The sequence below is a fragment of the Zingiber officinale genome, chromosome 4A (genome assembly GCF_018446385.1).
Source record: "Zingiber officinale cultivar Zhangliang chromosome 4A, Zo_v1.1, whole genome shotgun sequence".
Lineage (NCBI taxonomy): Eukaryota > Viridiplantae > Streptophyta > Magnoliopsida > Zingiberales > Zingiberaceae > Zingiber > Zingiber officinale.
Genome location: NC_055992.1, coordinates 161,966,234 through 161,994,021, shown reverse-complemented (window position 1 = coordinate 161,994,021; position 27,788 = coordinate 161,966,234). Strand labels below are relative to the sequence as shown.

The 27,788-nt window shown below is 40.8% G+C and overlaps 4 protein-coding genes across 5 annotated transcripts; 1 reads left to right on the top strand and 3 right to left on the bottom strand.

Annotated features, from left to right (window-relative positions):
- Positions 1-285: 285 nt before the first annotated feature.
- LOC121972084 (AP-4 complex subunit epsilon-like) lies at positions 286-10,492 on the bottom strand. 2 transcript variants are annotated; one of them, XR_006109310.1, is made up of 12 exons: positions 9,592-10,492; positions 8,312-8,497; positions 8,010-8,225; positions 7,831-7,941; positions 6,205-6,402; positions 5,973-6,104; positions 4,810-4,866; positions 4,599-4,715; positions 3,257-3,334; positions 2,975-3,118; positions 558-1,992; positions 286-409 (listed from the first exon to the last, which is right to left on the bottom strand). XR_006109310.1 is itself a non-coding variant. In XM_042523694.1 (11 exons), the coding sequence occupies exons 1-11, from the start codon at positions 10,198-10,200 to the stop codon at positions 937-939; spliced, it is 2,904 nt and encodes a 967-aa protein (XP_042379628.1). In that variant the 5' UTR covers positions 10,201-10,492; the 3' UTR covers positions 436-936. The 2 variants fall into 2 exon arrangements, 1 of the variants encoding a protein (XP_042379628.1); XM_042523694.1 differs by lacking the exon at positions 286-409 and having other exon boundaries at positions 436-1,992.
- A 1,901-nt stretch (positions 10,493-12,393) lies between these two features.
- Positions 12,394-14,709, top strand: LOC121972081 (pentatricopeptide repeat-containing protein At4g14050, mitochondrial-like). The gene has a single exon (XM_042523692.1). It carries the CDS (start codon positions 12,510-12,512, stop codon positions 14,358-14,360), a length of 1,851 nt encoding a protein of 616 aa, XP_042379626.1. The 5' UTR covers positions 12,394-12,509; the 3' UTR covers positions 14,361-14,709.
- LOC121972083 (GTP cyclohydrolase 1-like) lies at positions 14,590-17,146 on the bottom strand. Its single transcript, XM_042523693.1, has 2 exons — positions 16,834-17,146; positions 14,590-16,270 (listed from the first exon to the last, which is right to left on the bottom strand). Exons 1-2 carry the CDS (start codon positions 17,048-17,050, stop codon positions 15,027-15,029), a joined length of 1,461 nt encoding a protein of 486 aa, XP_042379627.1. The 5' UTR covers positions 17,051-17,146; the 3' UTR covers positions 14,590-15,026.
- A 9,402-nt stretch (positions 17,147-26,548) lies between these two features.
- Positions 26,549-27,453, bottom strand: LOC121972080. Its single transcript, XM_042523691.1, has one exon. It carries the CDS (start codon positions 27,414-27,416, stop codon positions 26,823-26,825), a length of 594 nt encoding a protein of 197 aa, XP_042379625.1. The 5' UTR covers positions 27,417-27,453; the 3' UTR covers positions 26,549-26,822.
- Positions 27,454-27,788: the final 335 nt, after the last annotated feature.

Here is a 27,788-nt window from a genome sequence, read left to right as displayed (position 1 = left end):
ATAAGAAAATCAAATTTCAAATGAGACAACCATCTTAAAAATCGACTTCTGAGCGTTGCATAAATTATCTTTTAAGTTTAAGACAAACTAAAGAAAAAATAACACCTAAATTTATTTATTTATTTTTTAAAAGAAAACCAAAACATGACCTTGATGTAGAGAGATCCCAAGGGACAAGAGCATATGCCACAATTGAAGGTGAGGCTCTGAGCGACTATTCTGAGCAGTGTGTGTGTATATATATAGACACACACATACTTAGCATGCAGATAATTTATTGAAATATTTGAGAAAATCACTTCGACTATTCAATGAATAGGGCATATTAAGTGTAAGTGTTGAGAGAGCGAGTTTTATCACTAACCATTCCCAAAGAAATTTCATCATACATCCACCACATGATGCTTTCCTGCACATCACATAAGCTCGCCATGTAAGAAATACACTAGAGATTGTGCTTCCACAAAACCAACAGAAGAAGAAAAAAAAGTCCAGGAATAAATCTTAAATTCTATTATAGAAAATACAACGGATTAAAAAGTACAAAAAAAAAATACCAGTCGAGCAATTCTCGCCGGAGAAGCAACAAACGCAATAAGTGGATGAATGATGGCTTCCTTTTTGCCCGCATGTTTGAGCGTCTTCTTCTCTACAGATAGAACTAAAGCACATCTACAAATTGGCCAACCATGTTATACACCTTGTTTGAGGAAGTCCTATTTTTCACCTCAAAAAGAGAAAAAAAAATCCCTTTTAGATTTACTCAATGAGCCTTGAAAATGCACTTTTGTCTAGATCGAACCAATGTAAGCAAGCAAATCATCAACTCTCTCGTTGTATGTGTGAAATAATCCACCAAAGATACCACGACCATGGAACCCGGGGTTCTTCTCGAGATTGTGTAATGAACTAAGATGTGAAACCACACTGCACTTTTCAGCCCAACAAGTCTCTGAACAAGTTGGGGTTATTTCCAGTGGGTGTCACACCGACCTGCCTGGCAGTTGCATCCTTGTGCAATGCATCTTGTAGATTTGGACCCTTTTTAACTGCTATCATGGGTTTCTCTGTGTATGAACTCTTATTGGCAGAATAGGTGCCTTCAGAAGCCAAACTGAGAGAAGTGCTGGATACACTTGGTGGCGTATCCATGTGCAGTGCCATCAGATCCTGTGCATTGGCACCACCAGTTTTGACGGTATTATCGAGCGGGCCCAGTGCTGAAGCTGGTTCTATAAGTCCTTCCAACTCTTTGAAGGGATCAATGGTTGGAGCACTTGTAGGGACCGGTTCCCCGAAATCAAGGAGATCAGGAGGAGGGGCAGTTTTATCCTTGGAAGTTCCAGGACTGACAGATCTGGCCACACTGGATTTCTCAGCATTTGTAGAATTTCCTTTGGGTGCCTTCTGGGCCATTGTTGCCTTCTTCTCAGTTTTACTGGCTGAAGCACCAAAAAGCGATGCTGCTAACCTTTGTTTTTCTACTGAAACTTCAGGCTGTTGTCTCCTTGAATCATATGTGATATCTCGTGAATGAGACCTGATGCCATCCTGATGTGCCACGACTCCATTTGTTGTTTTCTCCACTGAGGTAGTGCTAGATGAAGAAGATGAATATGTAGGTTTACCCCATTTCTTCTGAACACCATCAAGTCGAAGCTTAATTCCAGCATCTGCAGAAGAGGCTTCAGGGCCAACAATTAGCTTAGAAGCTTGATTATTTTCTCTGTAATAAGTAGTATCAGGCACTAGAACAAGATCTGTAGTTGAAGTCGAAATGAATGGTTGAGGAATAACAGGTATAGAAGATGGTTTCGGAAGCTCATATGCTTCAAATCTAAGTGAATGACTGGAAGCTTCTTGCTGGTATGGACTTCTAAAGTTGCTTACACCAGACATGCCTAGTCGTTCACTCTCAGGAAGGTATGGATTTGCTCCCTTCTCAATGGATTGTTGAACAAAATTGATCAGGAACGAAAGATCCTTATCAATCTGAAAGAAAACACCTCGTCAGCTTATTGGAGCAGCAAGGAATTAAAAATATTCACTTTCTAACTTAAAATATTTGCCTTTAACTTGAGATGGTTGCAATTGAGTCAGAGCAATTTTCTGAGACCGCATAAAGTTTTTCAGGGAAATTTACAGCTATATTTAGTTTGAAAAAATTTCCAACATTATCAAAAAAAAAAAAAACCTTTGCTATCAAGCCATATTTGCATGAATGTTATCCTTCCATTGAACACTATATAAAGGCAATATCATTGGTAATAATCAAATTAATTAAAACTATATTTTATTACATTAGTAAACTAATAATTTCTTTGATCTCGCTGTCCTATTTACAAAAGATTTACCTCTTCTATAGTCAGAGAAATTAGTAATTTTTAAACATTCTATACCATCTCACCTTGTTCTAGAGTTACAAAGAAATAAAAAGTCAAAAACAGGTTTTGTCATCACCTCATCTTTGACTTAAGAGATTTTGATAGGATGGCAGTCAATGATAATTAAACTTTCAAGAAAAAAATTGCAATTGTACAAACTCTTTACCTGTTACATTCTATAGTTGGATTTGCCTGCATCTTTGGCTATTCTATCTATCAATCAGTAAAATTTAAGTTCATTCATCCATGCAGGAGGATTATTGTTTAGCATCCCCCTCATGATGAAGTTAGATGGAACTTGAATCATAAACCCAATGAATTGCTAGATAATGTAAATTCTAATCCATGCACTTTACACAAGCAAGTCATGATAGCCAGTTGTTCATGATATGTGCACTCATACTCTGATAATATAGCTAATAGGTAGATACTACTGAAGCTTAAACTACAAGAGGAAAAAAAAATCAATTTACAGATTTAGGAAAATCAAACATCCATAACCCAACTATAGAAGACCAATAGCAAAGATAAGATAACTTATGCATGCAATGAATTATGGCAATGCAATTATGAAACTCCATAATGATTACCTCAACATCTTCACAGCTTGCGTCAAGTGGCATGACATTTCCAGCTGCTTGACTATCTAAACACAACAATGCTTGTAGCTCATAAGCACGTTGCTGTAAGTCTGTTGAATGTGATGCAGATAGTTCATCAAGGAAGGACTGACACTGCAAAGGCAATAGAAACAATGACTGCAGTATTAGCAAAAGTATATAATTTAAGCAAGCAAAACCCAATTTTACAATAGAATGAAAAGATCAGCTCAATTATACTCTCTTGGCATACAATGCAAATACAAGTATTACCTCAGGCAACATTTCCACTTTTCTTCCAGCAGCAATCTCAAATGCACAAATCTTCATGATTGCTGATATTGCATAAGCCTATCACAAATTTGAAAGACAGTCCATTGCTAAATAGATGCATTATAATAACAAAATAAGCAGATGAATAGATAAACTACTAGTGGACCCTACAACCAAAACAACGTGTCTATTTTACTGCATTTCCTAAGAGTAAGCAGTCACAGGATTTAGCTTTAGTGCACAAGGTCCATTTGTCTCATATATTCAGGTAATTGTTGCATAAACTCTAACACAACATCTCCTTCACTTGGTCCAAAAGTTTGGGTTGGACGGTTTGATTTGAGGTCTCTGCTGACGTGAAGGCTTTGGTCCCATTTAGTAGAGCAAGAGAATAACACAACAAGCAGGGTGCCGTTGGATCCTCATATGATACAGTGGTTCGTATTAATTATTCTGTTATAGTTTCTTTCTTAAATGGTACACATGAATTCTGACTTGTTCAAATTCACAGACAAAACAAATGAACTTATTATTTTAAAATTTTGTTTTAATTTTAAAATTCATGGCAGGTATGAAAACGAGTGATATCACCCACTCTGATACACATTTGTTTATTAATTATCATCTCCCTGTCACATGGAGTTGAGCCCCATATCAATCCTTAGTTCCAACTAACTTTCATTAAGTGCATTTCCACCACCCTACTCTATTCACCTCCTGCTTATTCTGTTACATTTATTTGATTTTAGCATGCAAATATAATCTTACTGGCTTCTTGGCAGAAACATTAGAAATAAAGTAGAATTTCATAAAAATTTCTCTACAACATAGTTCTTAGGAAAAATTTCCAAATGAACATAAAATAAATCAAATAAGGAGAGAGTTCACTACGGAAAAGAAGTGTGATGAGCATATCAAATAACAAAAATATATAAAAAAAAATAAACCATTAACTACAAGCCAAGTCTTTTGCCTTTGAGATGTATATCAATTTTGCATTTAAAGTAAGGAGAAAGGGTTCCTTTTACTATTGAACTAAGGAAAGCAACTTCTGCTGTATACCACAATGATCCAAATTCTTAAGTGCAAATCATTAAGCCAAAAGAAATGTTACGCATGAATGCTACATCCATGCAAGGTGCTAATAATCCAAAAAAGGAAACAGACATCAATGTTATAGATATGTTAAAAACATTTTAGCATAAGTCTAGATTATTCATTGTACACCAGAACTCTTCTTTATGTCTAGTAGGCTGAGGAATTGTAAATAAAAATGTTAACATATCATAATAAGAGAAGTAAAGTTCTCTGTCACAAGCAAAAACATGATTAAGAGATTAACCTTGACTGTATCGTTGCATAAATGTGCCTCAGTAACATCACATAACTTTCCAATTATATAAGCAGCAGTGTATTTCCCATCTGCAGTTCCATATTCTCCAAGAACCCAGCATATGACCTGAGATTAAATACCATTCTTTAAGAGCATTATAAAGGCTCATAAAATAGGTAACCAAACGAAAAAGTAAAATAAAACAAGAAAAACAGTAGACCTGCAAAAACAAAGAAGGAAGCTTTGGTTCCCCAAGAATGCGCAAGTAAGAATCAACCTGAATATAAGAAATAGAAGTTACGGTTATCCAATAGGAACAAAAAGATGAAAATAAACAATAAAGAGAGATGACTGATGACTCCATGCAGAATGTCTAGTTTTCTGTCATTCAAAAATCTGACCAGACTAACTTGTACAATAAAAAAGGACAACTTTGGTAAATAGAAGTATGAGAAACTTTTTATAGTGAAGTCTGCAGAAATTAGTTGTTTGTTCCAGTTACAAATATTTTAGCAGCAATGTCATATAAAATAGACAGATTTATTGTGTCTATTTGGAGGTGTGAAGCCTGACTGAGGTACAATGCAATTTGATGAGCTACATGGAGGTTTGGGAGTCAAGCTCACCAGTAAGCTCATCAAGGGGCAAGGGGCCACACCATAGCTGTCAAATTCGAACAATCTATGGATTAAGTTTGCAAAGAGTGCAAGGGGCAGCACCCCAGCGAGGATTTTAGGAGTAAATGCAGAAAACTCTGAATTTGGCCAACCTAAACTAGTGTCGTGACAATTGATGGCCTACCACATGCTCTACCAGGCTTCAACCAATTCTGTTGGATGATCAATTTACCAAAAGAGGTGCCATCCAATGGTGCTAGTCTAATATTCAAGTGCTTATTAATCCATCCTGGTGTTCCTAACCCATCTTCTAAAAGTTGTGAATCAGTCTTATATGGCATATCATCAATAATTACATAATCCACTTATTATGAGTTTTGGTATGTGTATGAGCCATATATCATAGGAAAAAACCATCTCATGAATATTGTAATGTAGAGGTGTGATGTAATGCATATTTGACAATAACATAAAAAAATATTCACATAAGATCATGGTCTCATAGATGTAAGGAAGCTTGTGAACCATACAAAATCTCTCTTCCTCAATCTTGTTTCCTTCAATGTTTTTTTTATCTTCACTTGTGTTTCTTACTTTCACACTTTCAAGGAGATTGCCGTGTTCCAACAACTAGTAACAGAACTATCACATCTCTAGGAATTGGTATCAAAGTGATACCACAATTCTAACAAAATTCAAAAAGTGAGACATTAATTCCAGTTAATCTACCCATGATAAGTAAAAAATCTAGTATCCACAAACTTACTGCAGAGGATCTAAGTTGACTGTCAGCACCTTCATCATCCTCTCCAAATCCTTCAGCAATTAGTCGCATTAAATTATGTGCAACTCTAGAATTAACAAGATCGCCTGCATGCTCAAAGACCTTATTCATTGTCTGGGAAGTAAAAGATAAGTCATTAGTTAAGAGACAACTCTAGGATATGTTTTAGACAAAGGTACAAAACGTAATAAAATTAAACAACATGGAGTATTACTTGGATAAACCATTGGTTGCTTGGTGCAAATTGTTCAGCAAGCTCAACACAACGTGATGCAATATCTGCCTTGTAGTGATTATCATCGATACTTATCAAATAATCAATCATACGTTCAACTATTACTTCGACATTTGAGGACTTTGTCATTTTATAGAGTAATTCAAAGGTCTTGCGCTTTAAGGTATCATCAGGATCCTGTAGAAATCAATCCATGCAAACTGAGTCAGTAAATCACATTTCATATTTAGTATTTGGCAATTGCTAGGTAGTTAATAATTATCACTGCTACATAATTGTGTGTCCGAAACATATATACATGAATGTTATTTTTTCCGAGGAAAGTAAGCTTGATTGTAAACAGAACAGAATAATCATTAGTATCAATCCACCAGAAGAAGATGATTAATTATCCCACAGATCTACATTGACAAACCAGGGTTCAGTAGGCTTGAACTGTCTGTGATTGATTACTGAAATCCATGTATGCTATTTTTACCAAAAGCAACATAGTTATGCATTCTGTGACTTTCTATCAATGAGAGTATGAAGCAAGATCATGTAAAATTTTGTTGTCGAAATTATACAGATATAAGCAAAGCAATAAAGGATGTTACAATGCAAACAATAACCTGTGTTATAATTTATGTATCAAACTGTAGCCAATAGATAAGCAACTAGCCTATTATCTCCTTTCAGATTGTGTTGCAAAACTATAGTTAGTGATGTCTCAACTATCAACTACCTATTTGTCAATAGTGGTCCATCTCTTTAACCTGTATCCTATGCATTATATTACCTTTCTTCTGTTTATTTCTGCTTGCTAATACCGTGCATTCTATTTTCTGTAACCACCCTACCCTCTAGGTTTCCCCAGTCAATTGTGCTTATTTTTGTCAAGCTTAATTTACAGTTGCATGTATATTATCGAAGTCAAGTAGATCATAGTAATTGGATGTTTTTTAATCAAAATCCAATATATAGATCATTATTCTATATTAGTAGTTCATGTTTGGCTTTTAATAATACTGTTCTCCTGTGCGTATCTAGGCTGTTTTTCATGTTTTCCAATTTTGATGCTTGTCAGTATGGGGCATGGCCAAACAGTTAGCTGTGGATCTCATCCAAGACTATAAGAGCATAACATTTCATAGCTTGGAAACATACATCACATTCAATCACTTATTGGAACGTATAAGAAAAGCAAATTTTGAATGGGGAATTATCATTGCTAACAACAATAATATATATATATATAAGCACTAGCAAGAAAATACTTCCAAGAGGCATGGACAAGAAATTACTTCCAACATAACGCAGCATGTGCATAGCATGCAACATCAAGCAACCTGATGGGGACCGTTTGATTACTACTAATAGAATGGTAGATTGCAAGAAAATGCCCAAGATGATGTACATAGTTCATTCTTATGACTTGTCAACCTTTTCACTAACTAATAAGTAGCATATACTCTTGCTACAATTGTAAGCAAATACCAAGTCAGGTGATTCAGAGTTAGAAACTAATATAGAGATCAACACATACAATTTCTCTTGAGAAAATATCTCATGAGAGAAAAATATCAGTATTTCCATTAAGAATGTTTTTGAGAGAGTATCCATCACCTCTAAGCAATCAATAACAGCAAGTTGGTGTTCTTCAGCAATATCTGGATTTATTTTAATAAGTCTTCCAAGTGCGTCAATGCCCATGTATTTGAGGTTATGACTGTCACTCTGCCGAACAAAATAACCACATAAGATATAGCAAAATATCATCAACCAAAAATGAAAATTGGGCATGCCTTCAAAAACTTGGAAGTGGCTTCTATAGCAGCATCCATCAATTTAACATTTGGATAGATTGATGAGACACAACATATACATTCATATAGCACAGCATTTCCAATGTTGCTTGATGTTTCACATTTCCTGAATAAGTCACTAAGTACGTTATAAATTTGGCCACTTGCTTGCTTATCACCACTACCGAGTAATGCAAGAATCTTTAGTAGTTTTATCTGCAAGATAAAATATAATGCTACCAAAATTAAGCAGGAAAAAAATAACTTGAGTTAGAGATAAGGTATTCTATGTAGCAGGGTACCTGAATAAATGGAGCAGGCATTTGATGATAATCATATGTCTTTGGAAGTTTTCTCTCAGCTACCTGCTTAAGAATGCTGGCAAAGCTGGCGACAAGATCCTTGTATGAATTTACATCTTCAGTGATGAGATCAAAAAGAGGGCAAAGTGTTGCGCCCATCACTCCAGGATCACTATCACACAACCTCTGAGACAAAGATCAAAGGCAAATGGGTTAACTCCTCAGAAAGGCTTGTCAGATATGATAAGAACACTTAAATAATGGATTAAAAAACTGTATTTTAGATTGATTAACAAAATAGTATACCTATTAAAAGAATATCTTTAAATACTATAGTATCATATCACAAAACAAACCAAAAAGAAAGTCACAATGCTTAAGTTGTCAACTGACAAAACACAACAACATTCAACTCTAGATTTAACACTGATTAGTTCCTCTTCTCCTCAACTGATGTTGCATTTTGATTCATATTCAACTTGTCTTAACAAGGATTTATCCAACTGGCATAATCCAGGAAAGATAAATTTATTTTCTTTGTGCTTCCAAATTTATCTAGATGCTTAAGCAAATGAAGCGAAGAGACACAATAATACATATTCCTGAAACAACCTAGGACCAACTAGAATGCTTTGCTTATTCTGGATTTTGTTTTGTTTTCCTGAAGCAAGTGAAGAGACACAATAATACATATTCCCAATAAGTTGGATAAGCAAACTCAAGATGTTTCGAAAGGGATATACTGACTGAACTAAAGCAAAAAGGCTGACACTTAGAAAATAGAAGGTTAAGAATTTATAAATGATCCCTTAATACTTTTCCATAAAACCAAACATCAGCAATCATTGTGAAAATATTTCAGTTGTTTACATCTAATCCATGCCATTGGGGTGTTATGGTTCATCTGGCTTGAATATTCTGAACGCAAGGTCTATTCTTTCGTTATGCTATGTTTGCTTTATTTAGTGTGATAGTGTCACCTACATTATCTGAAGCATCACTTGTTCAAGTACCTAATAAAAGGTAAAAGGTCCAGATATGTTACGAACTTCCGATGCTGATGCGATCATGACTAATTGCCAAGGTAGCATTTAATGAATAAAGATAATAGTGTTACATAAATGTAATCATCAAGGCAAAGGGAGCATATTTCTATGCAACCAGAGAAAAACTACAATACCATTCTTTTGCGAGCAGGAATTGAATGTAGGTGGCTTCAGTAGCAAATTACAATGTCATACAATACATGCAAGCAGGCAGGATATGGGGAAAGCAGATACCTTTCTGAAGTTGGAAATGAGGTGGGACACGGAGGCGGGTGAACGTTGGTAGAAGCGATGGAGTGTCATCACGGCCTTCTTGCGCACGGTTTCCTTTGGATGAGCAAGGAGGTCAACCACCTGAGGAAGAACAGCAGGGATAGTCTCCTCGTTGATGAGCTTGCAGGCGGCAGTGAGGGCAGCGCAGACAACCAGATAGTTATCCGAGCGGAGGTCCTTCTGGATAGTATTGATGATTAGTATGATCAGATCATGATCGTCGTTGAGGAATAGGGTGACGGCGAGGTAGCCGGTACGCTTGAGAGGGAGGGAATCGTCGTGGGTCATCTTGACAGCGTGGATGTAGCCAAAAGAGGCGTCATGGCCAAGCATCTCGGCGTAGACGAGGCGAATAATATAATCCTTCATCCTGCGTCGCGGCACATCGGGCTCGGCGATCCTGCGTCGAAGGGACTCGATCTCCCGCAGGATGATGCGGTCCTCTTCCGCCTTGGAGCGCGCCTCTCCGATCGACTTCACCAGGTCCAGAAACTCCTTGGACTGGCCCGCCCACGCGCCGCCCTGGGAGCCCATCGCCAGCTCCCTCCCGATCGTCTTCAGCTGCTCCATCTGCGCTTATCTCTGCCGCTTTAATCTCTCCCAATTCCACCGGATTCACCAAGCCAAAACCCTAGGACGTACTCCTCCGTGACGGATCGAAATGCTCTGACGACGCAAACTGATCCTAATTCCAAGCCGTTCGCGAAGATTCAGCGCATCGAAGGCGTGAATGCTGATGAACCCGGATCGAATCGGGAGGAGTGCGCAATCGAGACGGAGATCGAGCTTGAATCTGAGATCTGGAGAGACGAACGGAGACAATAAAAGAAACGAGATTTTGGTTTTCCCTTTTTCTATTTATCTGTTTCCTTTCCTTTTGTTTGTTTATAGCTCTGATTTTTCAACCAAAAAAAACTTGGGAAAATGGTCATTTTTCAAAAAAAACCTATTAGCTTTAGAATTGACAACACACCTCTAGAGTTTTAAAAACCTAATCCGGCAACAACAATGGATGTAAGGAGGAATTGAAATAATGACATTCCATACTTATTAGAAATTAATCATAGATATATTGACAGTAATATTCTTGTATAAAATATTAGTAGTCTAAGGTAATTTTTAATATGATTAATTAAGTCAGGTTATGTCATATTAGTCTTTAACCTTATATTAAGTGTATATGAATTTAAGAACCCATAAAGTTTTTAAGTGTGTATAAATTTAAGAACACAGAAAGTCGAGCGAAAGACGCAACTAGCGAGAAGGACGATGCAGGAGAGAGCCAACGGAGCTCGATGCGTCCGAGGGACGAGGTATTACGGGAAAGTACGCGGGCGGATAAAAAGGAGGCTTGGAGCGTTTCTGAGAGACGAGAAGCCGGAGCGGAAGATTGCTCGAAGTTCGGAAGTTGGGTTTGGGCGAGTCCTATTCCGGATGGCCGAGATCACCCAAACGAGTGACCCCGGAGCAAAAGATTCGGACCAAGGCGAGCAGAACCGGAGCGAAAGACCAGGATCGAAAGTCAATAGAAGGTTGACTTTCTTGATCCGGGCGCCTGGACCCGGATTGTTATCCAGATCGTGTCAAACGCGATCCATTGCGACAGGGATAAAGTTGTATACCTTTTCAGGAGTCCCGACCAGGACTATAAATATAATCTTAGTTTCAGAAGCTAAAACAGAACACTCGTAAATGACTTTTTCTGTCTAGTAGTTTGTTTGTTGAATCCTTTAATTGATGTAAATAGGTTTCTCCACCTGAAGGAGAATTTAGTTCGTTTTTCAACTTCTTTGGATTAACAATCTCTCCGATTGTAATCAAATAAAACCTTTCATGTCTCTTTTAATTAATTTTACTTTCTTAATTTTTATGCAAATATTTAATTAAGTTATAACATCCGAGGAAGATTCATTTAATTTTATAGCATTATTAACACTCCTCCCACCCGCCCCTCATTAAGTAGCATTGTAAAAGAGATTTATTTTAAAAAATAATAGAATGGATTAATATTTTTAAAATGACAAAAAATATCATTATTTTTTATTATTTAAGGACATTTTTTATTAAGAAAAAACAAAATAATACACTATCATATTCTATAATATCAGTTATCATTTATAGATTATCAATCACTATTCCAAAGGTTAATAGTCGTCCATGATTTATCCCTTCTATGTTGATCCAGGGATGAATTGATGAGGGCGCTGGGGACAAACGTATTTATCTTTTACCACCAATGAGATATCAAATACTCTATTATAATATAATAGGGTATAGTACATGAAGCTCTAATTGATCTGGAATTGGATCCAATCATATTGAATTTATTCCATACAATCGTAAGACATCTTTGATTATTAAAATTCTAAATAAACTCTTTTTTTCTAATATGTTATATCAATGTCATATTAAAAATATAAAAAATTACTATTCTTTCCTATAAAAAAAATCTCTTATAACCCTTTTTAGATTACACATAAATTTCACCACTCATCTTAGAATAAAAACCTCAAACCTTACTTCCATAATGATTCGAGTACTTTTATTTATTTATTTTCATTTTACAATAACTTCTTAAAAAATTTACATTAGAGATGCTTTATTTGCATTGCAAAAGATAATTTCAGTGAGTTGAACCGTGACTTTCACATAGTAGTAATTTTTTTTAATCAATTTTTTTAGGTTGATAAAAAGACAATACATAGTTATTATAATAGTTTTAAAATAATTTAATACGAATGGTACTTTTTTATATTTGCCCTTCTAAAAAGTGTATGAAGGGAGAAGAAAAATTTGTGATAAACTTCAGGGGCCAAATGAATTTTCTTCCTCCTCGCACTGCGACCAGCGGCAGCCCGACCGGTTCATTCGAGTAATGAATGCCACCTCTCCTCACGTCATCTCGGCCCGCCGCCATCTCGCTCCTCCGATCCTCCGTCCGCCGCCGTGATCCCGCCGCCTGCCGCCATCTCCACGCTCACCTCATCAAGTCCGGCGTGAGCCGCTGGCCCCCGTACCCAACCGCTCTCCTCGATGCCTACGCCAAATCCGGCCTCCTGTCGGACGCCCACCGGCTGTTCGACGAATCCCCCCACAGGGACGCCGTCTTCTATTCCTCCTTCCTCTCCGCCCTCTCCAACTCTGATCGCCCTTCCGATGCGCTTCTCCACTTCCGCCGCATGGTTTCCGCGGACGCCGTTCCTCCCGACGGATTCATCTTCGCCACCCTCGCGAAGGCCTGCTCCCGTGCCGGCTCCCTTCGTCTCGGCAAGCAAGTCCACGCCCACTTCCTCTCGTCTCTGTTCCACGACGACAACGTCGTCAAGTCTTCTCTCGTAGACATGTACTCCAAGTGCGGCGCCGTCGTTGACGCTCGGAAGGTGTTCGACACAATTCCCGAGAAGAATCTCGTCTGCTGGACTGCTATGGTTTCCGGATACGCTTCCAATGGCCGAAAGGCCCGAGCTCTGGAGCTGTTCGACCAAATGCCGCACAGAAACATCTTCGCCTGGACAGCTTTGATCTCTGGCTTCCTTCAGAGCGGGGAAAGCTTCCATGCGGCCAAGAAGTTTGTAGAAATGCGGAGGCAAGAAGTGGAGATCGACAATGCCTTTGTTCTCTCAGCCGTCATTGGCGCTGCCGCCGATTTAGCGACGCTACAATTGGGCAGGCAGCTCCATGGGCTCATGTGGGCACTTGGGTATGAATCAAGCTTCATAGTCGGGAATGCTCTTGTGGACATGTATGCAAAGTGCAGCGATATCGACTCCGCGAGATCTGTCTTCCTAAGCCTCGCCGTGCGAGATGTCGTTTCTTGGACGACCATGGTTGTGGGGGAGGCACAGCACGGCCGAGCTGAGGACGCATTGCAATTGTATGATCATATGATTCTTGCAGGAGTGCAGCCCAATGGTGTGACTTTTGTTGGATTGATCTATGCTTGCAGCCACGCCGGGCTTGTTCAAAAGGGGCGGGAATTGTTCGATTTGATGGTTGAGGAGCACGGCATTAGGCCTTCGTTGCAACACTATACGTGCTTGTTGGATCTTCTCAGTCGGTCGGGGCATCTAGCTGAAGCAGAACATGTCATTGAGTCGATGCCGTATGTGCCTGACGAAGCTATCTGGGCAGCCCTGCTGAGTGCTTGTATGAAGCATGGCGATACACCGAGGAGCATAAGGGTGGCCGATCGGTTGCTGAGTATGGATCCGAAGGACCCTTCGACCTACATCTTGCTGTCCAATGCATTTGCTGTTGCCGGAGTATGGGAGTCTGTGGTCAGAGTGAGGAAGTTGATGGATGATATGGAGATCAAGAAACAGCCAGGTTACAGTTGGATTGACTTGGGCAAAGAGAGCTGTCTGTTTACGGCCGGAGAAATTCCGCATGATATGAGAGTCGAGATCGTTCAATTGCTCGATGAACTGGCCATCGAGATGAGAAGGAGAGGATATGTGCCGGACGCAAGGTCGGTTATGCACGACTTGGAAGAGTGCGAGAAAGAGCAACAACTGTTCTTGCATAGTGAGAGATTGGCTGTTGCCTTTGGGCTTCTCAAGTCGATCCCAGGAACCACAATCCGGATCGTGAAGAACCTTCGCGTTTGCACAGACTGTCATACCGTTCTAAAGTTGATCAGTGCCATAACTGGGAGGTCGATAGTTGTGCGAGATGCAAATAGGTTTCACCATTTCGAATGCGGAAAGTGTTCTTGTGGAGATTTTTGGTAACCTCGTATGACCTTGTGCAAAGACGAATTGCTGAACCTGCACGAAGATTCTGAATATCGGTGAATTTAATGTAACATGTTTATGCATTGGACACATGCAATCTTTTCATGTTGCAGCCTTCTCAAAACATTTTTAAAGCAATTGTATGATGAAATCGGAGAAGACACTCAAAAGCATAAAATAAGTAGTAACAGAATCATAATTTTGTTGGAAATGACACAGGAACCCATCAACAGCAATTAGCAATTATCTCTCTCGATACAGAAAAAGGGTACAAGAACGTTACAAAGGATCGGTTTGATAAACCGTGAAGATACCATGACAGTGAAAGACTAAGGCCATAATCGTCAACAACAACATAAACTAGTACTAACCAACAAAATCGTTGGATGTCCGTGATGGTACTCCCTTCTACAAACAAAGATGTTGCATAGATGCAACGTTACTAGAGGAGAATCAAATTTATTTATGTTCCTTCAAGTTTTTCGCAGGATGATGCAAATCCTAAAATTTTCGGGCATGGCTTTCTTATTTGTTGTGTAAACTTCTTGCAAACAATGAGACTTGCTGGCTTTCGGAATCAGCAACAAGGAAATATTAGTGCAATGCTTTACCTTCGGCATGAACAGGTTAGTTGCATTGTAAATATAGCTCGACCCATCCAGATCAAACCCCAGAAGTAGCATTACTGGCAATTGCCTGCAAAAAGAAAGCCTTGGTGTTTGGATCACTAGAAAACTGGCCCAAAGCTGCTATAGTAGCCGTGTTGCTCCCTACTTTCTCAATCCCCCTTGATATCATGCAGTTATGGTGGGCTTCGACAACAACCATTACACCATCATTGAGGTTAGAATAAACTGCTTCTGCTATTTGTCTGGTTAATCTCTCTTGAACTTGGAGTTTGCAAGCAAAGAAATGAACCATTTGCTGCAAAGCTGACCTTTCGATATAAATACCTTCTTGTTTGGTCAAGTATCCTATGTGTACAACACCATGAAATGGTAAGAGATGGTGCTCACACAGCGAGAAGAAAGGAATGCTTAGCTCTGTCTTCATCTCATTCTTGCTGTCAACATTTCCATCTTTCAGAACACAAGAGCTCACTTTACAGATATCAAGGCTGTTCAAATCTAAGCCCCAGTTATAGCTCTTAAAATTCAGAAGCCATTGGACATAACGGTACGGAGTGCCCAAGAGTTCTTTCCTCGAAGTATCTTCACCAAGGGAGTGTAGAATTGAAGCAACCGCAGCCACCATAGAAGCCTGTGAAACTGCTGTAGTGGAAGAAGTCTTTTCATTTTTGAAGTTTCTCGCACAGTCTCCATTGGACATGGGTACTTCAAGAGACCTTGAGGGGCACCAGGAAGAAACATGAGAATGGTTTGTATCTCCTCCTTCGATGATTGCACCACTTACTTTCAGAAGAGAAGTGAAATCATCCCACAAAGAGTTCTTCCCTTCCTTAAAAACTCCAGACCTGGAAGAAGCTAAAACTGTTCCCCAACTTTGCATATCTGATATGGTCGAATGAGTAAAATTGCTGTCACACAAATGGCTAAATTTCATGTGCCAACATTGAAGAGAGACAGCAACACCGGCCGGGTTAATGCTGTATTGCAATGCTGCACAAACTTCACTTGCTAGTCTTTTAGGATCCTGAAACCTCCTTGCAAATACATCTGCAACTCGCGACAGCTTACTCAGGCCGACGACACGCCCTCCGGATGGCACATAGCCAACATGGCACTTGATGCTAAATGGAAGCAAGCAAGACTCACAGTAGGAAAACAGGTTGATGTCGCGAACAACCACTAGCCCACCAACCCCTCCTGCATGGCCGACTCCCGGATTCAATCCAGCTTCTGGAAACAAGGCACCCTGCACAATGTCTTTCGCCTTTTGTTTGTACCCTATTACAGAAAAGATTGGCTCAAATGAAGAAATTGATTGAACTATGCCATACACCAATACAAGCCACCAGTTCCTTACAGATCTTTTTGTGCATTGGTAATTCAGTAATTTGTAACACAAGTAACAGGGCAAATTGTAGGATAAGAATGCTGATAAAATGGATTTTATTCGCGGGTATGAATTGAAGTTTTTGATTCGGATAGTTAATCCAAACAACACAAGTTCTGAAGATTTCTTTACCAAGCAGAGAGAAGCAGAACATTCCTTATCTAAAGCGGAATAGAACAACTACTAAGCTTTGTCTCTATGATGTCAACATAGCATACTACTAACTACTTATCCTTGTAAAGAAAGCATTTTGGTTGCCAACAACTACACAGCAATCTACTCACCAAATAAAGGATATTGGGAAAGCGATGGAAGATATCTAAAGCGAGTGGTTATGTTTTCTAAACTAAAGAAACGGAAGATGACCGACAGATCTTGAGAAATGCGGAAGGACGAAAAAAAAAAGGGGGGACCAACGGAGTAGCAGCAGATTTACAATAAAACGATCGCAAACCTCTGGTTCCTCCGCGGAAGGCCTCGGCCACGCGATGCGGCGTCCTCCGGAGGCCTTCTCGCTCGTGATCCTCTCCGAGGCCCTGCAGCAGCGCCTTGACGGCCTCCTCGATCGAGAGCGCGCGCTCGGCCTCCGACGCCAGCAGATCCGTCGCCTCCTCCTCCCATTTGGCTCCGCCTTCGAGGTCGTCCAAGCAGCCGGAGCCGAGCGCGCCCATGCCGACGCCGGAACGAGAGTGAGAACGCAGGAAATTGGAAAGAGAGGTCGCCCCTCGAGAGGACTGAGGAGATATTCGTGGTTCGATGAAACGCAATGCGATTCTTTCTATTTATAGCTCTTTTATAACAAATATAACCATGAAGTAAAATATAATATCCTCGGTAATAATATTTCTGACAGGGCATCAAAAGATTATATATTTTTTAAATAAAATGCCCTTTTGATAATCATAATAAAATAAAGATTTTTTTTTTAAAAAAAAAATTATCTCATCAGGTAGTTTTAAACACAAATAATTTAGGATAAAAACTGCTGTAAATAATGAAAATTTTAGGAGGAAAATTATTTTTCAATAAAATATTTTTTAATAATAAAAAATAAAAGATACTTTTATTCTTTTACTAAAAAATAATAATTTTCAACAGACAAGTTGACGCTTTACAGGTGTAGTTCGATGGAGTTCATATCCTCTGTCTTCATTTTTGTTTATCCTCATGTTTCAGTGTCGATCAGACGGTTCAGATTATATTTCAAGAATATCTTGTACATCACAAAGATATTACACATATCATAAAGATGTCATGATGACTTGAGATATAATCTAAATCGTCTGATCGGTACTGAGATATGGGGACAGAGAGAAATGGAGACAGAGGATCTGAACTGAGTTCGGTGGAGATCGGATGCTTCCAAAACTTGGAAAATATTTGCAAATTCTATTACACGAATAATAATTTTGTGTTATAAAAAAGAACATCTATTTTTCTTAAAAAATATTTTTTATTTAAATAAAAAACATCGATGAAGTAATCAGTCAATTAAAAACCATAATCAAGGAATTGAAATCATTTCTGGTAATAAATAAATAAGAGGGGGTTAAATAGTTAATGATAGTGATAAGGTTAGAGTGTGACAATATCTTATTTTTGTTGTAAAAAATATTTAAAATGACAACCATCCTACGTTTTTCATTTTTAAAGTACTATTTCAGCGCAAACTAAATTTTAATAAAAAATATAAAAAAAACTTCAATCATCTATTTAACACTATATTTAATAACTACAAATTTATAATGATTACAATGTGAATATTATTGAAATAAATCTATTTAATATTATATTTGACACGGTGGGAAAAAAATCCATCAAGTATGAGTTAAAAGGCGAGAATAATAATCGATGTAGAGATCAAAGTTAAGATGACAAAGGTAAGAAATCGTCTAATCATTAGTGTTTGTCGAGCGGGTCTGAAGGGTCTGATCAGCCTAGAGGTTCATCTGAGCAGATCGCTCGTCCAATCGAGACGACTATGGAGAGGGCATCAGATGTTCACAATTAATCAAATGAAGGATAATCCGACCAGACCGCCTGTCCGATCGGGCGAGGAATGACCTACTGAGCCGAGCGATCATAGAAAGGAACAGCTGAGATCAACCAGATGGGGAATCCCGGCCGAAAGGCCCTCCTCCCACTTGGCCAAACAGTGGGATTTCTTACTTAGCTTATTACATCTTTTTTAGAGTTTGTGCCGCTGATTGTAGGATATGGCCAACAGGTAAATTGAATGACGAAATCTTCCACTGTTATATCAGGGATTTGCACACCCTGTTAAAGAATGATGTCAGTGATATTTTTTTGGCATATCTTTTCGTAGGATAGTTAAGAAAAAGTGCACGTACCTTGGGAAATATGTACATCTGTTACTGGAGTACTATATAAAGAAGGATCCATGTACCCGCGGAGATAAATTTTAAATCCTAAAACTTAAATCCTAAACTTTGTTTATTGTCTTACTACTATTTCAATAACTGATTTGAGCATCGAAAGATTAACATTGAGGATCCTTTTCCTAATTCAATACTGAAGTTCTTAGTTTTATGTGGCAAAAGACGATTCGCTCGCCTCCAGCGCCCCCGCCAACCGGTCTCTAGGCCAACACGGAGGATGTAAATCACGGGTGACTACTAACTATTAGTGCAAATGGCCAAGACAAGGGGAAGGTTATATTCGGTCACGATGAGTTTCGACCCCAAGATCTTATATAGTAACATCCCATGTCTTAACTATCACACCGCTCGAGAACTTCTTAGTTTTATATAGCATAACAAAGCATAATTTTCACGCGATTAATTGCGGAACCATATTTTCAATCAGTCATCTTCACTATTTCGAGATCGGATCAATATTTAATATATGTGACAAACAGAGGACAACTTTATTATTTTACGAGATATGTTTGGATATGTTTTTTTTTAAAAAAATTATAGATATACAGATCAAAGAATAACCTTGAGATATCAGATTTGGCCCATCAAATAAATTTTAAAAAAATCGATAACTCCTGACACGGTAATTTAAATGTTGGGACAACCCTGCAGCATTCTAGATATTCTAGATATTGATTGCTTAAAAAATACGATAACTTCAGCATCAAATGTTGAGAAAGATATGAGCAGAAGAAGGGGACAATGGCAGCAGTGGAATGCCCATCTCAAATTCTCAATCTCAAGGCTCGGGCGATTTATTTAATTGATCAATAATTCGATCCAGATCCAGATCGGGGGCGATCACACTATTAAATTGCACGCCACAGATCTAATTATTTCCTGCACCAAATATTTTTATATCATTAAAAAGGTATCCAATGTTCAAAAAGATGCCAGACAATTACAATACTATAGTAATTTTGACGAGCATCCTTGTCATCACCAAGCTTTTGCTCGAGGCATTGTGGTGTAGTAGTGTTGTCTATAGGTGATCATCTAATTGGTCTCTTTGATTCTACAAATCCACATCTTTCTTCTCCAATCCTCCCATCCATGGGGCAAAAAATAGTTGTTATATCAATAGTATTATTATACTGAACCGGATAAGATATTTAAGTATTACCCATTTCACATATTTAACTTTATTAATTTTAAAAACATTGAGAATTTTTTTTTAACTCCAGAATGGCATAAAAACCTTATACTTTTACAGTAGTCATAATCCAAATTATGTCCCTCGTTTGTTAACGTGACGAACATGCATACCCTATTACATGTGAATCACTTGTTACTTAAATTAAACATGATTAAATAATATAATCTTAGATAAATAATTAAGGTTATCAACTGATGCGGCGATGGAGGGAGGCGACCTGGCACTCGGTCAACTGTCAAGGCGGAAGTCAAAGTCAAGATGATCAATGTCTGGATATCAAAGAGTCGAACGGAGGACAATTTCAATGGGCGGTCGGGAGGTCAGGCCACGACCGGCGGGAGATGGGTCCAAGCAGACCTCCATTCCGGCTCAAGATGATACACAAGACAACTAACTGACGCTTAATACGAAGCAACAGGACGCCGAGGGAGATCACATAGCTGGTCTGAACGGGGGGAGGATATGTTACAACACAGTCACCGAATAAAAGAACCACGGATGTCGATAGAGCGCAGTGGTCCCGACCGAGTGGCTACCGCGCTTGGCCCAACAGCGAAACCTGGCCATGGGCAGAGCGGAGTCTCGGCCGAGAGGCTACCTCGCTTGGCTAAGCAACGAGACCACTGTAGTATCTCTCGACATCCTTTTGGGAGATAGTGCCGCTGACACAAGGCATGGTCAACAAAAGGATTGTACGACATCTTCTACTATCACGTCAAGGATATGCATGCCCTGTTAAGGTATGGTGTCAGATGTACTTTCCTGACAAGGTCTTTCATGAGACACATGGGAGAGTGTGCCCATACCTCGAGAAGTGCGCACGCTGCCCACCAGGGCTCTATATAAAGGGGGTCCATCATCGGCAGAGGTACACATTATCTACTGTTTGCGCATAGTGCTGTTGTTGCTCTGCTTCTCCATATTTTTCGGTGACTGACTTGAGCATCGGAGAGCTAACGTTAGGGACCCCTTCCCTGACTTAACACTGACGTTATTTGTGTTACAGAGCGGAGCGAGATCCACAGCCGATAAGAGAAGCCACCACCTCCCCAACTTTCCAGCTTCCCGCATTCGGACAGGATCATTTTGGCGTCGTCTGTGGGAACACAACTTACATCCGAATGAAAAGATGGAAGACGCTGGACGATTCACAACGGTGATTCTAACACAAGAGGAGCTTGACATATTGTTACAAGCCCAAGCGGTGAAGATAGTGGAGCAACAGCAACAACAGGCGCTGGCCGAGCGCCAAGCGTAAGAGCCTGCAGCCTCAGTAGCGGATCGCCAAGCTGAGCAAGGAGACCAAGTGGAGCAAGTCTCCACTCGGGGACTGAACAAGAAGCCGACCGACACGTATGGGGAAGCGCCCAATGCACCTATCCCCTTCCACCGATCGTTGTTCAGAACTCCATCGGGGAACGTGGCCGAGCAAACAAGGACTTGAGGTCATCTTCCGATGATGTGCCCATTCGAGACACAAGGAAGGGGAAGACACCCAGGGAGGACGATTCATCCGAGCGAATCAATCAACAATTTTCAGAGTGGATTTTGAACGACCCTCTGCCCCGGCATTATACTCCACTAGCGATCGGAGAGTATAATGGAACTACTGACCCGAACGACCACTTGGCCAAATTTAACAATGCAGCCACACTTCATCAGTACACCAATGGAGTGAAATGTCGGGTCTTTCTCACCACTCTCTCCAGGTCGACACAATGTTGGTTCAAGAGGTTGTCATGCGAATCAATCCACAGCTTCAAGGACTTCTGAGCAGCTTTTCTACACCATTTCGCGAGCAGTAGTCGCCACCAAAAGAGCGTGAACTTGTTCTCACTAAAGCAAGGGTCTAGGGAAGCAATGAAGGTCTACATTCAACAAATGCCTTTATATATATATAAGAATATGATACAATGAGTCCATACAACAATCATCAAATGATTGGCTCTAGAACTCTAACTAACAGCATGGTCGATAGACGGATCGTATGACAGAAGCTTCTACTATCGCGTCAGGGATACGCATGTCCTATTAAGGTATGGTGTCAGAGGTACTTTCCAGACAAGACCCTTTCATAGGACACATGGGAGAGCGTGCTCATACCTCGAGAAGCACGCACGCTGCCCACCGAGGCTCTATATAAAGAGGGGTCCATCACCGGCGGAGGTATATGTTATCTACTGTTTACGCATAGTGCTACTGTTGCTCTGCTTCTTCACATTTTTTTGACGACTGATTTAAGCGTCGGAGGGCCAACGCCGGGGGCCCCTTCCCTGGCTCGACACTGACGTTATTTGTGTTGCAGAAGTGGAGCAAGGTCCACAGCTGGTAAGCGAAGCCACCACCTCCCCAGCTTTTCAGCTTCCCGCTTTCGGATAAGATCATTTTGGCGTCGTCTGTGGAAACGTAATCTGCATCTGAATAAGAAGATGGAAGACGTTGGACGATTCACAATGGTGATACTAACACAAGAGGAGCTTGACATGTTGATACAAGCCCAAGTGGCGAAGATAGTGGAGTAACAACAACAACATGCGCTGACTGAGCGCCAAGCGCAAGAGCCTGCAGACTCAACAGTGGGTCACCAAGCTGAGCAAGTCTCCACTCGGAGACTGAACAAGAAGCCGACCGACACGTTTGGGGAAGCGCCCAATGCGCCTATCCCCTTCCACCGATCGTTGTTCAGAACTCCATCGAAGGAACGTGGCCGAGTGAACAAGGACTCGAGGTCATCTTCCGATAATGCGCTCGTTCGAGACACAAGGAAGGGGAAGGCGCCCAGGGAGGATGATTCGCCTAAGCGAATCAATCAACAATTTTCGGAGGGGATTTTAGACGACCCTTTGCCCCGACATTATACTCTACTGGCGATCGAAGAGTATAATGGAACTACTGACCCGGACGACCACCTGGCCAAATTCGACAACGCAGCCACACTTCATTTGTACACCGATGAAGTGAAATGTCGGGTCTTTCTCACCACTCTCTTCAGGTCGGCACAACGCTAGTTCAAGAGGTTGTCGGACGAATCAATCCACAGCTTTAAGGACTTCCGAGTGGCGTTTCTACATCATTTCGCAAGCAGTCGTCGCCACCAAAAGACGAGCGTGAACTTGTTCTCACTAAACCAAGGGCCTAGGGAAACATTGAGGGCCTACATTCAGCGCTTCAATCAAGTGGTCATGGGCATCACAGCAGTCTCCTTAGACATATTAGTGAACGCCTTCACCTAGGGGTTCACCGAAGGGGAGTTCTTCCGATCGCTCATTCAGAAGCCGCAGAGGCACTTCGACCACTTGCAAAGGAAGGCGACAGAATACATAAACCTGGAGGAAGTCCAAACGACCAGAAGAAAAGGAGGTGACGATTGAAGCTGCAGCAGTGCCTGAGCGGCGACTGCCGAGCAACCTTCAGCCACCAAAGGGGCCTCGATTGGGCGAAGCACAGCCAAACCACGAGCCCAGAATGCATGCCATGCAGCATGTGGCAATCGATCACCCAAAGGCTGCAAAAGGCAGGGCATGGACATCAATATTTTGCTCTTTCCACCAGTTACTAACACACAACACCGGGAATTGCTACGATCTGACTCCAGTAGAAAGTTGGTCAGCTCAGAGAGAACATTGTCGTCGATCACCTTCTCCTAATTGGTGACACAGGCGCCAATCAACCGAGCGAAGGGAGGAAGAAAGAACGACGACCGAGCCATGCCATCATCAATCTCAAAGGAGAGACAACCAGGGTCCTATCAAAGTCTCTGCAGAACGGGGCAGACCTTTGGATTGTGAGGAGAACATGAGCAACGCTGCTCGGGGAGAAATACCATGATCGCCGGTAAGCTGACCGACGATGATTAACCGAGCAAGGAAGTTGCACACCCGACGACTCGAGATCCACGCCATTGACTGCAGCGAGGAGGTGCGTGAGTAAATATAGATGTACCTGTATAAGTGCATGTATGTCTTTTGGATGCAGGAAGAATATGAATAAAAATCCCAAGTGTTCCAGATTCTTGTACCGAGCGACCAAGTTAAAAGTTGAACGACGACTATAAACCCCTGTCGTTATCAATGGTCGAGCGGCGACTTTAAACCCCAGTCTTCATCGATGGTCGAGTTGCGACCTTAAACCCTCATCTACGCAAATCAACCGTCGAGCGACGACGTTAAACCCTAATCTTCACCGACCGTCGAGCGACGACATTAACCGGGGTCTTCATTAGCGATCAAGCAGTGACCTTAAATCCTAGTCTTCACCGACAGTCGAGCGACGACCTTAAACCGTGGTCTACATCATCAGTCGAGCGACGACCTTAAACCCTGGTCTTCGTCAACCGTCGAGCGACGATGTCAAATCCTGGTCTTCGTCAACGGTCGAGTGGTGACCTTAAATCCCCTTCTACGCGTGTCAACGTCGAGCAACGACTTTTAAGTCCAAGTTTGTCTCTTGAACAGTCGAGCGATAGTTATAAACCCGAGACCAACGAAAAATAGCTTATCCAAGCGAGTAATATGATGCCGACCGGTGGGCCATGGAGCCACACTTCGAAGTTTCTCGCTATGCAAAATGGTAAGCGGTTCGTAGTCCTACTCGATCCTGATCGACAACGCAAGGACAAACAACGGAAAATAAAATGAGGAAGCGTCGAATGACATAGCACGAAGGAGTGTCATCAAATAAAAAGTTCGTCGAATGGGCGACCATTCATTAACACTTGTTAAAACTACAAGGCCAGAAGGGGCAGTACAAAAAGAAGACAAGATATTGGAGAGTTGGCTCACTCGAGATAGTTGAGTACGTCGTCGGACAGCGACTCAGTCATCTTGTCTTGACTGATAACCTTACTTGTCAGGTTGGTCGGGATATAACCGTCGCCCTTCAGTTGGTCGAGCGTCCCGTCGATGTCAAGGTTGAAAAGACAGAGTGCCCGATCAATGAGCTGGTCATTAAACGTGTCCGAGCTAAGTAAGCCTTTTTCTGCACCTCGAACCGGTTGGACTCCGCGCTTCGGTAAACTTCCAGCGCCGACCGAGATGCCTCTAAGTAAACAAAGCCTATATGTTTTTGAAATTACAAAAGCTAGGTACGTAAAATGGGTAATACTGAAACGTCCTTACGTGTTGAGAAAAATGCTATTATATAAATCCTCACTGCATCGTTTAGGTCAGGATAACAAGCCCAAACAATCATATCTAACAAAATTCCCATAAGGATAGCGACGTTTACCCATCGCAGCTAGCATCGGGCTCCTATTAAGGGTGATTTCATCAACGAAGAATGCCACGACGGTCATCGAGCTGATTTGAAGCAGCTCCCATCGACATTCGAGTTGAATCCTATCAATGAAAAAGATGGAAGATCCAACTTTGTTACTCTACCTGACCAAAAGAAAGCTTTGCTGCTCCTACTTTAGTTGGGTTTATGTGGTGTACTAGTGTGTGGCCATATCATCAAAAACATGACCATCCTGTTAGCAAGTATGAACTTGGCACTTGAGATCTGCAAGTGTAATCCATATGACAACTAAAGATTCAAACATGATGAATGTAAATGCCGCTGTCAATATATATCAATCGATAAAATTGAATGACATTTACTCGGCGAAAACCGGTTACCGTTAGCAATACACAAACATTTATATATTAATTGTGCTTCCTTAAGTAACAAAAACTCAGAAGATTTGCATGGTAGGCACCTCCAACAGTGTAGAAAAGTATAATAATGTTGAATGTAAACCTAAGGAGCAGTTGATAGAACGCTGTAGGATTGGCAACATCTAGTCATATCCCACCTTAACACGAATCCCTCTTACATTCCCCGGTCAATCAGTCGACAAGTGAAAACTAGAATGATGTGGAATGAAGCTAAAGAACAATGAATGAAGCTGAATGGATTGCTTAGTTCACTAGAGCGTTCTAACTCAATGCCATAAATTCCTTCCATGGCTGATTGATCATCTAGCGAAAAATAGAATGAAATGCATGCAAATTGTAGCAAACCCAAGAAGAAATGAATGAACCAAATCATACACCATAATTCAATGAGAGAACCCACCTACATTCCATGGCTAATTGGTTAACTAGTGAAAAGTAAAATGATGTTGAGTGTGAATTGGAGGAAATCTAAGGGAAAATGAAAGAAACTGAATATTGATGGATCCTATAGTATTATTACAAATGTAGAGAGGAAATATTTTATATTCAAGGATAAGTGATGCTTCTGTCTATTGAAAGTTGATTATAAAGATCATAAAATAGGAGGAGCAACTCCCTGTTTTACTAACATGTCAAGCCAAGTAAAACACTGAGCTTATAATAACAATTCCCTATTTCACTAGATAATCAGAGATTGTTGGGCATTGAGATCTAAGATTGTACAAAGTTATACTAAAAACCTTCCTTGTTCAACTAGTGAATGTGAATTTAGAGGAAACCCAAGGAGTAATGAATGAAACTGAATACTGATGGATCCTATTATGATACAAATAAAAAGGAGTCTAATAATTTTAATTTGAGAAATAGTGATACTTCTGTCTATTAAGGTAAGGGAAGGTAGGTGATGATAAAGATCACAAGTAGAAGAAATCACTGCCTGTTTTACTAGCATTTCAAGCCAAGTAAAGCACTGAGCTTACATAATAATTCCCCAGTTTACTAGATAATTGGACTCTGATTCAACATTGGCACATAGCTAAAGTGAAATCATTCCCTATTTTACTAGATAATCAGAGATCACAGGGCTCTGATTCGACATTGATACACAATTAAAGTGTAATCTTTAGGTGAATATAAGGATCGCAAATTTTAGGGAAAGATACAAATCCCTAATTGACGCTTAGCCTGACGGTTCTCAAGTATAGCTTACCGCATCCTGGTGACGGCCAGGAAGACGGAGAGGGGATCGAATAGATTCCTGCGAATCGTCGCCATCGGTGCAGTTCAACCCGCAGCCGCAGCGGGGGGAGATGTAAAAGTTGCTGATGGCGAAGTCGGCAGAAGCGATGCCGACGGAGAAGCGGAGGGAGTCAGTGAGGCGGCGGACCTCGATGATGTTGACCCAGAAAAGGAGGACCTTGACGCTGACGCCGTGGAGGTCGGAGAGGCGTCCGGTCGAGATGACGCCGGTGACGGTGGATTTGTAGTGGAGCTGGTAGGAGCCCTCGAGGGAGAAGCTGCAGGATCCGTTGAGGTAGGCAGAGAAAGCACCAGTGGTGGCGTCGAGGTTGTAGCCGAGTGCGCCCTGGGGAAGAAGGCCCGGCGGGAAGTCGTACGATGCGAGGACCTGGTAGGCCGTCAGATTGTCATCGCCGGCGGCGGCGGAGGAGAAATGGAGCAGGAAGAGGAGGGGTAGGAGGAGGGGGAGGGAGGCGATCGATCGAAAGGACATCGTCGGTGGCGAGCGGAATGAATTCGACGCTTGGTTTCTTGCGGAGATCGCAATCATGCTCGGCGGCCTAAAGATGTGGCCTTATGCTCGCGGACAAACTCGTGCACCATATCGTTACTCAACCAGCAATTATGCACGGCCCACGGATGCCGGGGTACGGCCCCACGCTCGTTGATAGAGTCGTGCTGATTAGATTTACACGTGATTCAACCAACCATCCTTCGGAGACTGGTTGGTGTACGGCTGGCTTGATTAGAATTTGATACGATGTGAAAATTTTAAAATTAAATATCTCTCAATTAATTTAAAAAATATGGTACCGCTACGATTAGCGACCCTCTCACTATGCCATTAAAAAGTTTAATAGAAATCTAAATTGACAAGTGATCAGTTCTCTATCGAATTTCAACCTCCCCTCACCACTATAAT

Coding starts and splice junctions, on each gene's coding strand:
- LOC121972081 (XM_042523692.1), top strand. CDS start 12,510: ATGCCACCTCTCCTCACGTCATCTCGGCCCGCCGCCATCTCGCTCCTC.
- LOC121972084 (XM_042523694.1), bottom strand. CDS start 10,200: ATGGAGCAGCTGAAGACGATCGGGAGGGAGCTGGCGATGGGCTCCCAG. Junction 6,403..7,830: donor CTGTTATTGATTGCTTAGAG/GTGATGGATACT, acceptor TGATTTCTACAG/GATCCTGATGATACCTTAAA. Junction 4,867..5,972: donor GTCAACTTAGATCCTCTGCA/GTAAGTTTGTGG, acceptor TCTTATATTCAG/GTTGATTCTTACTTGCGCAT.
- LOC121972080 (XM_042523691.1), bottom strand. CDS start 27,416: ATGATTGCGATCTCCGCAAGAAACCAAGCGTCGAATTCATTCCGCTCG.
- LOC121972083 (XM_042523693.1), bottom strand. CDS start 17,050: ATGGGCGCGCTCGGCTCCGGCTGCTTGGACGACCTCGAAGGCGGAGCC. Junction 16,271..16,833: donor CTTCCGCGGAGGAACCAGAG/GTTTGCGATCGT, acceptor TTTCTGTAATAG/GGTACAAACAAAAGGCGAAA.